Source organism: Canis aureus, chromosome 12 (genome assembly GCF_053574225.1).
Source record: "Canis aureus isolate CA01 chromosome 12, VMU_Caureus_v.1.0, whole genome shotgun sequence".
NCBI classification, from domain to species: Eukaryota; Metazoa; Chordata; class Mammalia; order Carnivora; family Canidae; genus Canis; species Canis aureus.
In genome coordinates this window covers 27900035-27917082 of record NC_135622.1, presented here as the reverse complement: position 1 = coordinate 27917082, position 17048 = coordinate 27900035, and the positions used below count along the sequence as shown (strand labels likewise).

The following is a 17048-nucleotide window of genomic DNA, read 5'->3' as shown; positions in this document are numbered from 1 at the left end:
GAGTCAAATACTTGGCATTTGGTGTTTGTTTATTCCATAGACTTTCAGAGAGTTGCTAGGTTTTGAGGAAACTGGGTCTAACACCAAATGGCGTTGGACTAATGAATTCTAACATTCTTTCTAGCTTTGACAGAAAATTATTAAAAAAATACCTTTAAAGATGGTGGACCAAACCACAAACAAACTAGAACAAACGGGTCATCTTCCTTGTGAGTTTTAATGTGTTCCAATAAAAAGTAGCCAGGAGGATAGTTTGCAGAGATCTTTCCATGTAGTGAATCTGGTCTACGCCTCACAAACTGCTAGAAACTCTCATCATGAATTCCAGAGATTATTTTCAGGTCACCTGCTTGCCTTCATCTGTCTGTGAGCCGGCTGTAATGCCAGGACTGAAGGAGGGGTTTTGGACTGGAAGAGGCCCAGCTGTGCTTTCCAGGGAACTAAAATATAGAACTGAGTGGTCCTGGTACTTTCGTTTGGAATTCCCTTAAAAGGGAATCCACAAATAGGGCAGCCCAGGTGGCTCAGCGGTTTAGCACCACCTTCAGTCCAGAGCCTGATCCTGGAGACCCAGGATGCAGTCCCACATCTGGCTCCCTGCATGGAGCCGGTTTCTCCCTCTGCCTGTGTCTCTGCCTCTCTCTCTCTCTGTGTCTCTCATGAATAAATAAATAAAAAATAAAAATTATTTAAGATCACAAATAGAGGGTACCTGGGTGGCTCCATCGTTTAAGTGTCTGCCTTTGGCTCAGGTCATGATCCCAGGGTCCTGGGATCGAGTCCTGCATTGGGCTCCCTGCTCAGCAAGGAGCCTGCTTCTCCCTCTCCCTCCTTCCCTCCCTCTTTCTCTCTCATGGATAAATAAATAAAATCTTAAAATAAAAATCACAAATAGAGACTGATGTTATATTAACGTTTTAGGAAATAGCACTGGTACCCTGACACAGTTCCTATGAATTCTGTCTTATACTTATTCAAAAACTGAACACTTTCAATAAAATTAGCAGCTTCTATCTAGTACATACCTGACTGCACAGCCTGTCCTTATAGGCCTATTGGCTGTCTCTTCTCTCCCACAATTACAGAAGTTGTCCCTGCTTGGCACTCTGTGTCCCTCCCTGGGGCTGGGAGGAAAGGCGGGTAGGATCTGTGAGTGCAGGACCAAATCCAGGAGGGAGGGGAAATCCATTCCAACCCATCTCCACATTCCAGCATCACCTTCCTCATGGTGGGTTAGGTCTCCTTAGAGTGCTGTGTTGGGAGATGGTGTGTGTGCACAGAAAGGGCACAGATTTCTTGTCAATGGTTTCAACCCTCCCCTCACGCTCAGCTCCTTTCCTTAATGCCAAAGATGGATTAGACCCCCTTGGTCTTCACATGATGTGGGAGTGTTCCCAAACTGCTGGTACTCTGGATCTATGGAAGTGAGACTGAGAACAGGGCTTGAATTAGATCTGTAAACACATAGCTTACTTTAGAGGTTGCTTACCTAGGGATTGGGGCGATCTGTAGTTTGATACTAGGATGATTATCCTGTTCTGCCTTGGTTATTTGGGGTGTTGCTGTAACCTGTTCTCTCTCGTTCAGAGAAAGACAAGACATTTCAGATTCTGTCTTATTGGCCAGTTCTTCTGTTGATGTTATATTTGTGTCAGTAACTATAGAGTCAGAGGTAACTCCTGTATATGCAAGGTCAAGAAGGAAAATAAGGTTTAACAACTTAATGCTGAAACTAAAAGGCAATAAAATGAAAAATCAATATATACAATGATTTCCCAGTTAAATACAGAGCAACTGATTTGAAGTGAGATGTATAACTAGTTTTTCCTGCCCAGCCCTCTAGAAACACCCTGCTATATCAGGCCATCCTTCTAACCAGCCCTCCAGACAGCCTTTGGGTTTTCTTGCCACTTGAGATGGATTCTTGATACCTTTTCAACATTCTGAACACATCCCTAATCTCTTATTCATTCTTGAGGGAGGTTCCCATAGGGACTAATCATTGTCCTTTACTCTAATGCTGTACCTAGGGTCAATTTCCTTGACTTACTAGGGTTAACTCATTTGACCTTCCAATCTCTTCCTACCCAGAGATGACCACATGGCTATTATTTTGGGAAGTGGGTGAAAAAATGTCTTGTGATAGCTCAGTCACAACAACCAAAATGAAAGGATGGAAATTAGAATGAGATAGGCAGATATTATGGCTGGAGGCTAAAGCTCTAAGAGAGGTCAGTGGGGGCCAAGAAGTGGGAAAGGCATGGATTCCTGTCTTTCTTCTCAGCCTTCAGAAGAATAATGCTATAAATTATAAATAAATATCTGAATAGTAACATCATGCCCAGTATAAGGGTATGATTGCATATATCTTCTCTGTGACCTTATCACCAAAAGTAATGGGCTAGTTAGACATCATTCCACATGACTTGATTGTTCCCCAAAGTTCAAACTGTCTTAAAAGAAAAGCATTTGTCACCTTCCAGGATCAGAAAATGAATCTATTTTATTTTCTCAAAGTAGCTTGTTTTTTCTTTCCATTCATATAACAAATATAAACAACTATAGTGGGCCACTACTGTGTTTGGCACAGTATTTTTCATAGAAGAGTTTTCTAAAGCTTCTGACCAATTACAGCAATGGTTAACTGAGTGAAAAGGTTCCCACTCCAGCTATTTTAAAAGGCTATAATGTGAATTTGGATGTAAGTGCTGGTGGGTTGTTATAACATAGAGGCATCTCTCCCTTCTGCCTCAGTCTTGTCTGAGAAAGAGCCACTTGTCTGCTCCTACCTAGTGCTCCAGGGAAGCAAGACACCTTACTCTAGGCTGCTTTTGTGCAAATAACCTTTGTGTGGTGCTGAGCAGTATATTTACCTGTAAAAATAGAAATAAATCAGCTACTGACTGTGGCTAAAAAAATCAGCTACTGACCGTGGCTAAAAAAAAACGTGGCTAAATGAACCAAGAAGTGAGAGGGATTTCAGGGGACTTCTAATTCTTTTCTTTTTTTCCCTTTTGAATTCCTCAATGACTTTTACTTGAGCAGCTGGAGGGAGTGAATTTAAATACAAAAATAACAGTACCTTCTGTGGTTCTGTTTGGGTCTTGCAAAATTTTAAGAACGACTTCCCGTAACTCTTGTATTGGCTAGAAGAAAGAAAATACATAAACAGTATTAAAAACATTAATGGAGAAAATGATCTAAGGAACTTTGCTTACCAACCAATGAGCTTTTTTTTAATAATAAAAATGTTTCCTTTTTTACCTCTTATCTAACTATAACATTTAAAAAGTTCCAGACTTAGAGCTTTATGTGAAAAATGAAGGAACAAAGAAGATGTTGGTTAAATGCTGGCATGCTTGACTTTAATGAAGAGATATGCTTATGGAAAGCTATCTATAGTGACATTTCTCTAATCAGTTAATTTTCTTAATGACTTATATGATCCCACTGAGGTGTGTTTCCACATAAAGATTCTGGCTCAAAGATGTAAAGTTAGCTATACAAAAATGTAGCATATGTTTTCAGTGTTGTCTTAAGTGTCTTTGTGTTTATCATAAAAGCCATATACTATTATATCATATTATTATTACAGGAAAACTGAACAATATTCAAACCTAAAAAGAGAAATCACCCACAATCCAATCACCCAAATACAGCCTTTAGTTAGCATTTTGGATAATTTTTCCCAGCCTTTCCTTTCTTTCTTCTTTTATTTAGTAATATAACATAGCACTAAACACAATATATAAAATAAATATTAAACCTCACATAAAAATATAATATTAGAAAAAATCCATTATTATTAAAAGTACTTTTCTGGTAAAATATTAAACAGTACTTTTCTGGTAAACTTTTCTGAGATAGCCTTCCTTTTTTCAAAGTATCTAAACCATGCCATGGAGCAGAACATCATAAATGAACTGTAATATTTCATAGGAACATTGTATTTGGAGCTTGGTCTTTTTGACCTGGGATTCTGTATCAAATAAATGATAAATGTAAACTGACAATAAAGTATAATAGCAAAGCTATTTATACATTTTCACAAAGTCTAATGTGCTTTAAGCTTAAGGGAATGGGAATAAATGTACAGAATACCTTGCAAAAAGTCTGAATTATATAAAACATTTATCAAACATATTTTACATTTTTACAGTCTTCTAGTTAAAGATGATGGATTCAATATACATTTATTTCTAACCCCCACTGAACTCTACTAAAATGATAATGGGAATAAAGGAAGCAATAGCTATGAAGAATAGAAGAAATATCAAGATTTGGAAGCTAGAATGTAGAAGGAAGAGGTAATCAACTTAGCCAACTTGAAAGACCTGAATCCTAAGCTGGCAGTGTGGCACAACATGATTCAACCCCAGGGCCTTTCGGAAAGGCTCAGGAATGAAGGGTGGGGTCAAAATCAGGAGGACTCAAACATCTGTTCAGCAGTCAGACCTCTAAGTCTTTTTTTAAAGATTTATTTATTTACTTATTCAGAGAGAACGAGAGAGAGGCAGAGACACAGGCAGAGGGAGAAGCAGGCTCCATGCAGGAAGCCCGATGTGGGACTTGATCCCCAGTCCCCAGGATCACACCCGGGCTGCAGGCGGCGCTAAACCACTGTGCCACCGGGGCTGCCCCTCTTTTTTTTTTTTTTTTTTTCTTTAAAGATTTTCTTTATTTAATTGAGAGAGAGACAGAGAGAGAGAGAAAGCACAAGCAGGCGGAGTGGCAGAGGGAGAGAGAGAGGGAAAAGCAGGAAGCCCAATGCAACCTATCAAGCCTGGAATATGTCAGAAAGTTCTGGGAGAAGGGTTTCTAAGAAAAAGAAATTGCTAGGATATCTGATGTTTTAAAAGTATTGGGATATTTTGGACCTCATCAAGATAAAAAGCTTTTGCACAGCAAAGGAAACAACAAAACTAAAAGGCAACCAATGGAATGGGAAAAGATATTTGTAAACGATATATCCGAAAAAGGGTTAATATCTAGAATCTATAAAGAACTTCTCAAAATCAACACTCCAAAAATAAATAATCCAGTTACTTATTGCTTCTTCAGGCAGAGAACATGAACAGACATTTCTCCAAAGAAGACATACAAATGGCCAACACACATGAAAAAATGCTCAACATTACTTGCCATCAGGGAAATACAAATCAAAACTGCAATTAGATACCACCTCACACCTGTCAGAATGGCTTAAATTAACAACTCAGGAAATAACAGATGTTGGCGAGGATGCAGAGAAAGGGGAACCCTCTTGTTTTGTTGGTGGGAATGCAAACTGGTGCAGCCATTCTGGAAAACAGTATGGAGGTTCCTCAAAAAGTTAAAAATAGAATTATAATTCTATTTTTAGAATTATAAATTCTAATCACCAGCAATTGTACTACTGGGTATTTATCCAATAGATACAAAAATGTTGATTTGAAGGGGTACGTGCACCTCAATGTTTATAGCAGCACTATCTACAATAGCCAGAATATTGGAATGGAATATTACTCAGCCATCAAAAAGAATGAAATCTTGCCATTTGCAACAACATGGATGGAACTAGAGTGTATTATGCTAAGTGAAATTAATCAGTCAGAAGAAGACAAATATCATATGATTTCACTCATAAGTAGAATTTAGGAAACCAAACAGATGAACATAGGGGAAGGAAAGGAAAGGAAAAATAAAATAAGATGAAAACAGAGAGGGAGGTGACGCTTAACTATAGAGAATAAACAGAGTTGCTGGAGGGGAGGTGGGTGTGTGATGGGCATTAAAAAGGGCCTTATTGTGATGAGTACATGGTATTACGTGTAAGTGATGAATCACTAAATTCTACTCCTGAAACCAATACTAAAATACATGTTAACTAACTTGAATTAAAAAAAAAAAAAGCATTGAAAAATACAAACAGAAAAAAGCTTGGGAATTAATTATATAGTAATAAATACTCAGAGAACTAAGCAAAGGACTAAGAACTAAGAAAATAAGACAAAAATTAACTTCAGGAAAGTAGAAAGTTGTGCTTGAAAGGCAAAGTAACCATAGTATATATTACATGGCTATATGTATTCATGTATTTCTTACATATTCATAACAATATAAACACAGCATTATTCATAACAATAGTGACCAGGATTTCCATATGACTCTAGTGGAAATATGGAGGATGGCAAAAGTTTGCAGGCATCTATCTCTTGCAGGCGTGTGTGTGTGTGTGTGTGTGTGTGTATGTGTGTATGAGAGAAAGAGGGTTAAATCCTCATATTGCACAGTTGGAAGTCTACAAATCATGTCTAAAACTGAAAAATCAAGAAATAGCAATATAAGTATAATATCTCAAACTATCCAGGTAAATGTGAAAATAATGTTTGCTCTGGGAAGTGGGGAATGGGAGGGGAGGGACACAGAGGCCTTATGGAAAGAAACTTATTAAATGTTTTTGACTATTTAATCCATGTGTGTGTACAACTCTGATTTTGAACAATCATGGGAAGAGGCACATTGGAATATAAAATGACATGGTAAGTGACATTTAAGTGAAAAGAGTCATAAAACTTGGAGGCAGTCTTTGTTAAAAAAAGTTATATGGAGGGGCAGCCCAGGTGGCTCAGTGGTTTAGCGCTGCCTTTAACCCAGGGCGTGATCCTAGAGACCCAGGATTGAGGCCCACATTGGGCCCTCTGCATGGAGCCTGCTTCTCCCTCTGCCTATGTCTCTGCCTCTCTCTCTCTCTCTGTGTGTGTGTCTCTCATGAATAAATAAATAAAATCTTAAAAAAAAAAAGTTATATGGAGACAGTGGTTTTACTAGGTTTTAGAATTAAATTTTTTTTCATGCCCTGGCTCTGAATTATTGCTGGGTGAATATTGACATGTTGGGCTTAATGTGTTTTTAGGTCCTTTATAGTGGGGTATGACTTTGTAAGTACTGCAAATTGACGTAACTTTCATGCTATTACTTTCCACAAATGCCTATTTCTACAATGAGTGTAAAGTGAGACACACTCACTTCACAACAACAGTGATTCTATTGGTTTACATGAAACACTACTTCTTGCCAAATAAATTAAAAAAAATATTTTCAAAGTTTATTCATTTGAAAGAGAGTGCGTGTGCACACGAGTGGGGGGGAGGGGCAGAGGGAGAGGGAGAGAATCTCAAGCAGACTCCCTACTGGGAAGCCCCACATGGAGCCTGATCACATGATCCATGAGATCATGACCTGAACTGAAATCATGAGTTTCTATATACATTTTTAATTAAATATACATAAAGGACATGTTGTGCTTTGTATATTGTATATAACTTTATGAAGTGAATTAGAGATTTAACATGACACTGTATGACTGCCACATTGCAAACAACAGACCACTCACATGAGAGGATTTTCAGGAAGTTACCCAGCCAAGACAGATACTCACTGTTGCCCCATTTCTAATGGCCTCTTCATACAGCCCAATAACATCAAAGGTACCTTTACTTGCCAACAACTTTGCTTTAAGGATCCAGAATTTAGAAAATTTTTCAATCTCAGGAATACTGGACAATATGGTTAATATTGCATTAGAAGGTACACCCTGTTAAAAAAAAATACCCAGAGGTATTATTACCACTTTGTTGTTATTCTCACATTTAATATTCATCAGTTATATAGAAATCAGTCTGATCACTTTTTCTTACTTTTTTTAAAAAAAATTCAGTTATACTGAGGTACAGTTTACATATAATAAAATGCACCCATTTAAACAGTTTATTTAAATGAATTTTGACACTGGTCATTTAATTTTAAGAGTTATATGAGACCAAATAGGAAAACGTTTTTCATAGCTGAAGGTAAGGACTATGTTTACATTTTAATGCAAAACCAACCCCTAAACCGAGCCAAACCTTAGAATAATCAACATGCATATATTTCTTACAAATTCATAATACTGTAAACACTGAATAGTGAATAGAATTTCCATATGCCTCTAACAGAAGTATGAAGGATGGCATAGGTAAGCAAGGGTCAAGGGCTATATATATGTGTGTGTTTGGGGATTCATGCAGTGTATATAAAAAGGGCTAATTCTTACAAAAAGTAACTTTGAAATGGCCTCACTGATTTGGTCCCCTTCTGGCTTGTACCTGGAGCAAGGCAGTGACATGGACCCAGAGGAATGTGGGGAGCTACCATGTCCAGAAACCCAGATACTGGCATACCTGGCCAAGCAGTGCCTCCTACTTCTCCTGAGACAGGGGAGCCCCAAAGATAAGCTCATAATCAAGAATCATCAATGTTTGAGTAAACCAACACTACATGAAAGAGACATAAAACTCAACAGAGTTGAAGAAGAAATCAATGAGCTGATAATTTGGCTGTGGAATTCTCCCAGAACTCAGTGCGACAGAACAAAGTAATGAAGAGCATGAAAGGAAGTTGAGTTCTGGAGGGTGTATCTATTACTCAGGAATTCCAACACCCATCTAAGAGAGGGAACATTCACCAAGACTGATCAGACACTAATTTCAACAAATTCTATCAAGCAGAACACATGTAGGCTACATTTACAATGCAGTATAATTAAAAGTTGAAAGAAAAATAGAAAAAAACCCCACAAAACAAAACAGAACTCTATCTGGAAGTTGAAAAATATTCTTCCAATATTTTGGGGGGGGGGGGGCGCTGCGCGCTGGGATTCTGTAAATCACTGGCTGCTTTCGCAGCAGCTCCTTGCTGGACTCTGCCAGTAGGGGGACGTTGAGGGAGGTTGTGGGGATGGAGAAGAGAGGGACTTCCTCTTTCCTATTTCCTTTTGCCAAGCCAGCAATGGGCCTTCACTCTGGCAGCAGCAGTTAGTTCTACCCTCCACGTTTTTTCCTGGTACTTAGAGATCCTGCCTCACTGTGCTCCTTCAGCGGCAAGGGCACCAACAAGGTAGCATCGTTTCCTCAAGGTCTGAGTCCTAGACCTGCTGGGCCCCTCCTCCAGTTCCTCTGGAACCCGCATCTCCTGGCATCTCCTAGCTAGTTCGTTAGAGCTGGAGTTTGTCAGTCTCAGCTTCTTGGTTCCGATACCCTCAACCTTTCTTTGTCCCCACTCTCCCAGACCCAGTGGGTGATAGCTGCTTCCCAAAGTTACTGCCACTGTTATGTCAGGTTCCCTTTTGCTGCCAGCCCTGTGTGTAGTACCCACATCTCCTCTGATGGTCCCTTTACCATTTTTTGTGCACACAGGCTCACAAAGTGCTTTCATATCCCACAGCCAGCATCTGCTCCTCTTAGTATGTACCGGGGAGTCAGGGTGCCTGGGAAATTGTCTCTCCAGTGTGGCTGTTAATCAATGACTAGGGAAGTATTAATACTATTGCTCCTTGCCCCTAATCAGGATGACTCTGAGAGGTCTGATCCAGTCTCCAGAGCTCCCCTGTGGGATTGTGCTCACAGTTATATTCCATGGATTTTGTTTGATACTACATCCTACTTGTCCTCCTTTCCCTTCCTGGCTTCACATCCCCACTCCCCTCTTAGTTTTCCTTGGGATCCTCTTCCTAATAAATTACTTTCACACAAATTCTCCTCTTAGGGTTTGCTTCTAGGGAACTTACAAAAGACACTGTGAAAACAACCTTTACATTACATTCTTTTTATGAAGATACCTGGTGCAATTTCTGCTTTTCTGACTTGACTCTAACACAGAACATTACTTAGTCAAATGTAAAGGGTATGACCAAAGCTAAATTCAGAGGCAAATTTATAGCATTAATTATATTTTTAAGAAAATAAGACTGATATAAATGATTTAAGCTTTCAACTAAAAAGGCTAATAAAAAACAAACATAAAAATAGATGCAGACATGGATGCAAGAGAAAAAAAATCAATAAAACCCCAAAGATGGCCTTTTAAAAAGATTAATAGAGAAATCTTTAAATAAAAGGCACAAAATTACTAACATTACCTGGAGAAATATAAAATCCCAATAAACTAATGATCATAGAAAAAAATTGAAAAGATATACCTAAAACTATCCCCCATAGTCTAGATAACTTTATGGGCAAGTTCTTACTAAACTTTCAAAGAAAAAAATAATTCTCATGTTGTATAAACTATTTTCAGAGTATAGGAGGAAAGGAAAATGCCCAACTTATTTGACAAAGACAGCACAATACTAATTTTAGGGAAACACAGGAAAAGACAACTAAAGAATATACATAAAAATCTGAAATAAAATATTTGCAATTCACAAAACTATATACTTCCTTTCTCTTCTTTTATGATAATTGTATGAGATCATATAAAGTGTTAGAATAGGGCCTGGCATTCAAGAGCCACTATTTAAGTGCATGTCATCATTATTATTGCTACTCTTCTTCTATAATTAAAAAAAGCAGCTGAATTTCTGCTTAGACCAGGTTTTTTTTCTCTTAAACTATATTTAAGAAAACTGTTTAAAAACTCTAAGACTCTAGGCCAAGGCTTTGGGAGCTTATCCTTCTCACCTCCTCAATGAGCTGCAGACATTGTGTTAGGGTGCTGTTAATTTTATTGGACAGTTCAAGTTGTGCTTTCTTTTCTTCATCTTCTTTTTCCATACTCTTCCAGAATGAAATATTCATTTCCTCTATTACTTTTCTTTTTGTTTTAAGTTCCATAGGAGGCCGTTTATAGATTTTCCCCTTAGACTTCTGCCATTCTTCCAGTTGTTTCCTGTTATAAAATTAAAGGGGGTGGGGTGGGAAAATGCTTTAGGTTTCTTTTTGTATATAGTCACAGTTCCGAAGTATAGATATGCATGGATTGAGTACCGCTAAATACCTACACCGATACACAAAATTAGGAAAATGGAATAAAAACAATTTACAAATGGGTAATGGCAGCACTGGTTGCCCCTACCCTTCAGAAGGCAGACTGCAGAGGGATTACTAGGATTACAGTAATCCCTGTGATACAGTGGCTAGTATCTTAATCTTCAAATTCCTTGACTTCACAATTATTCTTCATTATTTTTTTCTAAAAATTTTCATTTCACCTGTATATTACCTCTAGTATTTGCTTTCCTAGGAGATCCTTCCACCTCTGAGATCTCAAACTCAGTACTCCATTTCTCTTACCATAAACTCTCTGCCATTCAAACAGACCCACCAAACCTGCATTCTGCCCTTATTAGGGTCTTGGGCAGAATGATCCACTTTGCCCAGTTCCTTAGCCCTCTCCTGACCACATATGACCCCCTTCCTTCTTTTTTTTTTATTTTTTTTATTTTTTATTTTTTATTTATTTATTTATTTTTTCTTCCTTCCTAAACAAGATCAGTAATTTCAAGAGTGTTAAGGAGCTAGTCTCTGATGGTGGCCAAGTTCTAATCCTCATTCTCCTCCACTGTTCACATCTTCCACTCCTGCTTCTAAGCAGTCAACAGACTACTGTTGGAGGAGGGATCAAGCCCCATGGATTCAAGCATGTGAATGTATGGTCTTTAGCTTCTTTAAATTACTACATGTTTATAACTCACAGATATATATTTCAAGCCAGATTTTTCCCTGGAGCCTCAAACTTTGTAAAACCCACTCCTAATTGTTATTTTTATTAAAAATTTTCTAAAAAAATATTTTATTGGGGCCATCCCTGGATGGCTCAGCGGTTTAGCACCTGCCTTCTGCCCAGGGCATGATTCTGGAGTCCTGGGATTGAGTCCCGCATCGGGCTCCCTGCATGGAGCCTGCTTCTCCCTCTGCCTGTGTCTCTGCCTCTCTTTCTGTGTCTCTCTTTTTTTTTTTTTTTTTTTAAATTTTTATTTATTTATGATAGTCACACACAGAGAGAGAGAGAGAGAGGCAGAGACACAGGCGGAGGGAGAAGCAGGCTCCATGCACCGGGAGCCCGACGTGGGATTCGATCCCAGGTGTCCAGGATCGCGCCCTGGGCCAAAGGCAGGCGCCAAACCGCTGTGCCACCCAGGGATCCCTCTTTCTGTGTCTCTCATGAATAAATAAATAAAATCCTTGAGAGAAAAAAAAAGATTTTATTTATTTATTTTAGAGAAATAGAGCAAGGACAAGCAGGGGGAGCAGCAGACAGAGGGAGAGGGAAAAGCAGGCTCCCTGCTGAGCAGGGAATCCCCCCTCCCCCAACATGGAGCTCAATCCCAGGAACCTGGCACATTCAACTGACTGAGCCACTCAGGCACCCCCTTGTTGGTTTTTTTATTTGATGCTGGCAGGCATTTCAAATTTAATACTGTCTAAAACAAAGGTCTTGATTTTCATCTCTAAACCTGTTCCCAAACAGCCTTTCCTACATTGGTGAATAGTACCCCAATCTACCCAGTTGCTAGGATCTAAAGCTAGGAGTTGTCTTTATGTAGTTCTTTCTTTTCCCCACCTCTGACAAACCACTGTAGAGGCAGTAGGCTTCTATCCCTCCTACCACCCTCCTAGTCCTTATCACTATCACCTTCTGCCTGAAATGCCATAGCAGCCTCTTTCCTAAACCATGTCCTTGCTTCCACTTTCATCCTTATCAAATTCATCATGTGCACAGTAGCCAGAGTGGTTTTTAAAGTGTAAAGTGGACTGTGCCACTACCAGAAACTTCCCATGGCTCTTGGAATAAAATTAAACATATTTTCCATGGCGGAAAGGCAGTATAATTTGTGTCCTGCCTGCCTCTCCAACCTCATGTCATACCACTTTCCCTCTCCCTCCCCTCCAGGAGCTCTGGTATCCCTTCAGTTACTTGAGCCATGCTCATTCCTGTCTCAGGGTCTTGAATTATCGTCTTCATCCAGTCTTCTGCCCAAATGACACCTCTTTAAGAGGTAATTATCGGTAATTATTTTATTTCATCAATGTGTTCATTTTTTGTCTTCTCCACTAGAATGCAAATTCTGTGAAGGCAAACACCATGGATATACCAGTGCCTAGCTCAGTGCCTAGAACACACAAGTGTTCAGTAATCTACAGCAAAATTCACTTTTTTTCAAGTATATAGTTCTGCGAGTTTTGACAAATGCACAAAGCTATCTAACTATAACTACATTCAATATATACCTTCAAAAATTCCCTCATGCTTCTTGGTAGTCACTTCTGTTTCTCTTCCCAGCTCCTGGTGATCACCAATCTATTCTGACCTTATGGTTTTGCTTTTTTCCAGAATATCAGTAATGAATTAAAACCTCTTAGCTTCTCTCCTTGACTCCAGAGCACAATCCATAGCACTTATTTCAGGCCCAACTGCCCTGCTCCCTTCACCTTCATGCTGACCACCTGCTTATAATGACAGATGCTGAGATTCTGGCATATGTTTCCTCTAGGGTCCTGGCATTCTTCCTATCTTAGCCTTCCTTCCAACGATAAATGAAGAAGAAATTTACCTTTTTCTAAAGCCAACTTATTCCCAGAACCTCAATGCTATGATTTTATTATTCTAGTACTTTCCATATAGACACCAGAAAAAACTCCACTAAGGCAGACTGTGCTCACCCCTGTATCTCTCAGTGTCCAGTACATTATAGGTGCTGAAGGGACATTTGAGCAATGAGTGAGTGATCTATCCCTCTTCACAGATTCCTCTTATGTAATCAAACATGGTCAGCACTCCACACACTGTCTTAAAGACCCATCATCCCTTATCTGGTCTAGACTATGAGCTCCAGGGGAGACACCCTGACTTCCTCATTCACCAGCTTGAGGTCTTGTACTCAGTTTTCTCTTTGCTCAGAAGGCTCATCCTTTTTTTTGTCACTATCTTTTCCTAGACCAGATGTCACTGTTGAAAGTATTTCCCTGACCCATCTATCTCAAGAAGTCAACTCAGCCTCATTCTCTCAATCACTTCACCCTAAATTAAACTGTTTATTTTCTGTCTCTTCAGGAGGGCAGAGAGCTTGTTGGTGGTGTGCAGGGCTGTATTCAGGGAATAAATCCTGCCCTCACTTCATCCTGCTATATACCTTTTGGCTACCATCTCATTTTCCATGTTCATTTCACCTTTGTTGGGAATCTCCTTATTTTCTACTCCAACCAAGTGTACACAAGTGCTTCTTCTGGGAGGTTCACTGCATTATGAGACTATATCAGGTCCTGTGCAGGCAGACAGTGTGAAATCCCTTGGCTTGGTTTCCAGCTACATGGGTGTTAATGTTAACTCCCAGTACCCTGAGATCCTGATTTCTACCATTTGAACTCTGGATGTGAACTCATTGCTCCTCTTTGTCTTAGCTTACGTTCCAAAACGGCCTGCTCACACTCATGGAAGTTTCCTGTTCCTTCTTCCCTGATAGCTTTTCTGAATTTAACCACTGGTCTGCTTAACAACGACTACCAGCTCCCCACGTGCTAGCTATGTAAATTCAGTGTTCTAGCTCCTCCCATTTGGCCTCTTGCACTGCTCTTCAGTCCCTGCAGGGTGTTTCTTGAATGAGTAGTCTACATCTTCAACCCCTATTCCTCACTCAACCATTGTTTCAATTTCTTTTTAAAAATAAATTATTTTTCGCTTCGGCAGCACATATACTAAAAAAATAAATTATTTCAAGCATACAGAAAATTACAGAAAATAATTTCTAACACATGTATGTACTACCCAGCTCTATCAAGTCTTAATATTTGTTATATTTGCTTCCAATCTTCTCTTTTTCAGGGTTGTAGCTAAAAATTACTCAGAATCCATTATTTACAGAAGCCTATCTCCTGATTGAGTATTCCTGATTCTCAGTTTGCCTAATCTTAAATTGCAAAACTATGGAATTAGACAAAGTACCTTCGATCCTCTGCTGTGATCTTCTTAATATTTGGATTGGTCTGGGTCCCATTTGGGACTCTTCCTCCATTTATAGTTTTGTTACCAGCTTGAGTTTTGGGAGCTGTCTTATTAAGAAAGTGGTTCTGGGGAAGAGTCTTTTTCAACTTGGAGTCCAAAGTCTGTGCTTTTTGTTCATAGCTGTTGCGGCATTTATTACCACTGGTTCCATTTGCTGTTATGACAGGGGTGCTTGGAATGACTGAATTAAAACTGCCAACTGCCAAATTAGGCCTTTGGCTTGTGCGTTTTGATTTTTGTGGTGCACATGACGTCTGAGTTTTGGAACAAGGTTGAGTGGATTTCTGATCTTGCTTAATGTTTGGATGTCTGTTGTTAAAGCCTCCCCGAAGCACACTGGGGCATGTCCAGGGTTTGGTTTGTTTTACTTTCTGTTCAGTAACAGTGTGTGACTGTACCTTACTTTCATTTGGTCTTTCAGAGTTATCTCTATTAACCTTTATATCCTTTATGTCCTTGACCACTGTTTTTTTTGATGCCTGAGTCCTACCAAGGGTCTGAACATTATGAGACGGAACTGTCTTTGGGAGTTTTTCTCCTGGTCTTGCAAGATTTGTTCCTCTTGAGAGTTGCTGTGACTTTACTGGTGGTGTCCTAATTTGTGTTTTTCCAACAAACTGTTTATTAACTCTGTCTTTCAGAACAGCACTATTTCCTGAACCTTTGCCCAAGGCTTGTTTAGGAGCCAAACTGCTCTTGACTTGATTATAAGAGTTAGTCTTTGGCTTACCTATGGCCCATAATTCAGGATTTGGCTTCGTTTCAGAGTCTGGTAAAGTTTGGGGCAAGTTCTCTTTGTTCATCTCTTTTAGAAAGCTATCCAAGGGTTCATTTTCAATATGGTTACTGTTCACAGAGTCTGCATATTTAGTATTTCCTTGATCTGCTACTTGCTGCTTTGCAGTTTTCAATTCTTGCATATTAAGTGATCCCATGGTTTTTCTAGATAATTCTTCAGTAGTGGATGATACAGCTTTATGCTGTTGGCCTTTGCTGGAAGGCTTACAGTTCGAGTTAGAAGAAACACATCCTGAAGTCAGCCTTCTACCCAGAAGTTTTGGTGGCTCCAACTTTGACTTCTGGGATCCCATAAGATTGCCAGGTCTGGGCTGGAGCTTAATGCTGATGGGTCTTGTAGCTTTGATAGGCAAAGCAACATGATTGGTAACATCCTTTTTGGGTATTATATTCTAAAAAGACAAAGAGAAACATAAAAAAGTAAATTCATCACAATAGCTCACTATTTTTAAAATAAAAAATTACTAAAAAATAAAAAAAATTATTTTATTTAGAATTTAAAAAGCTGAATCTGAGAAAATAAATGCTCATTGATGACTTAAAATTTATTTATTTAATTTAGAGAGTGAGCATGAGTGGGTGGGGGGAGGGGCAGAGGGAGAGAATTTCAAGCAGACTCCCCACTGAGTGCAGAGTGTAGAGCCAGACCAAGGCTTGATCTCCTGACCATGAGATCATGACCTGAGCTGAAACTAAAAGTCAGATGCTCAAATGACTGAGCCACTCAGATGCCCCTAGATGATCTTGAAAACTTGAACTGTAATCAGAATATACCAGAATATTTAAGCTTGATAGAATTAAGCAGAGATACAGTGAACATCCAAAAATTGCTATTTAAAAAATAAATTTGCCTCAGTTGAACAAGTACTTGCTGAATGCTCCATTATGTTCCAGATCAAGTGTCCTTCTAGGGAGGGACTCTGGGAAGATAGATACATAATAAACTTCTGTTGAGGTATCTCCCAAGTGCCTCCTAGTAGTACTGTGTATTGCTCCACTAATTTTTTCTTCTTCTTTTCTTTTTTAAACAACACTGTTTTTGTAAAGGTCATTGTCACACAAGAACCTTTGTCTTGTCTCTGGAGATCAGTGCAAGGATAGGTGGTAGATGCTGGGAGGCCTAAGATACTTTAGAACAGTTTTCAATAAAATCTAACATCTTAGTAGAAAGTTAGTCATATTTTTAAAGCCGGGACACGGTTTTAAGGTTAGATTCTACATTATTATCAAGTAAATATTTTAGTTATGTGATTTTATCTTGGATAAGAAAGGTAGGACTAGGTCATAGAGAACTTAGAAAACTAGGGATAGGAATTTATAATTGATATGGGAAATAATTAGAGCAAGCCACTGTGGATTCTGGAGCATTTGCACTGAGAACAAGTATTTACTTATTTATTATTATTATTATTTTTATTATTTTTTAAAGATTTATTTATTTATTTATTCAT

At 38.8% G+C, this 17048-nt stretch overlaps 1 protein-coding gene across 4 annotated transcripts in view; it reads right to left on the bottom strand.

The window, feature by feature from the left end:
- CKAP2L (cytoskeleton associated protein 2 like) overlaps nucleotides 1-17048 on the bottom strand; it is a 31763-nt gene that overhangs the window by 6096 nt on the left and 8619 nt on the right. For 2 of the 4 annotated variants that reach the window (XM_077843265.1, XM_077843263.1), the window contains exons 4-8: nucleotides 14740-15989; nucleotides 10479-10686; nucleotides 7421-7576; nucleotides 3083-3146; nucleotides 1490-1679 (exon numbers count right to left, since the gene is read on the bottom strand). In XM_077843265.1, coding sequence (XP_077699391.1) covers nucleotides 1490-1679; nucleotides 3083-3146; nucleotides 7421-7576; nucleotides 10479-10686; nucleotides 14740-15989 — 1868 coding nt within the window. Of the gene's footprint in view, nucleotides 1-1025; nucleotides 1125-1152; nucleotides 1417-1489; nucleotides 1680-3082; nucleotides 3147-7420; nucleotides 7577-10478; nucleotides 10687-14739; nucleotides 15990-17048 lie in introns of those variants that run through there. The other 2 variants (XM_077843262.1, XM_077843264.1) reach the window with 2 other exon arrangements.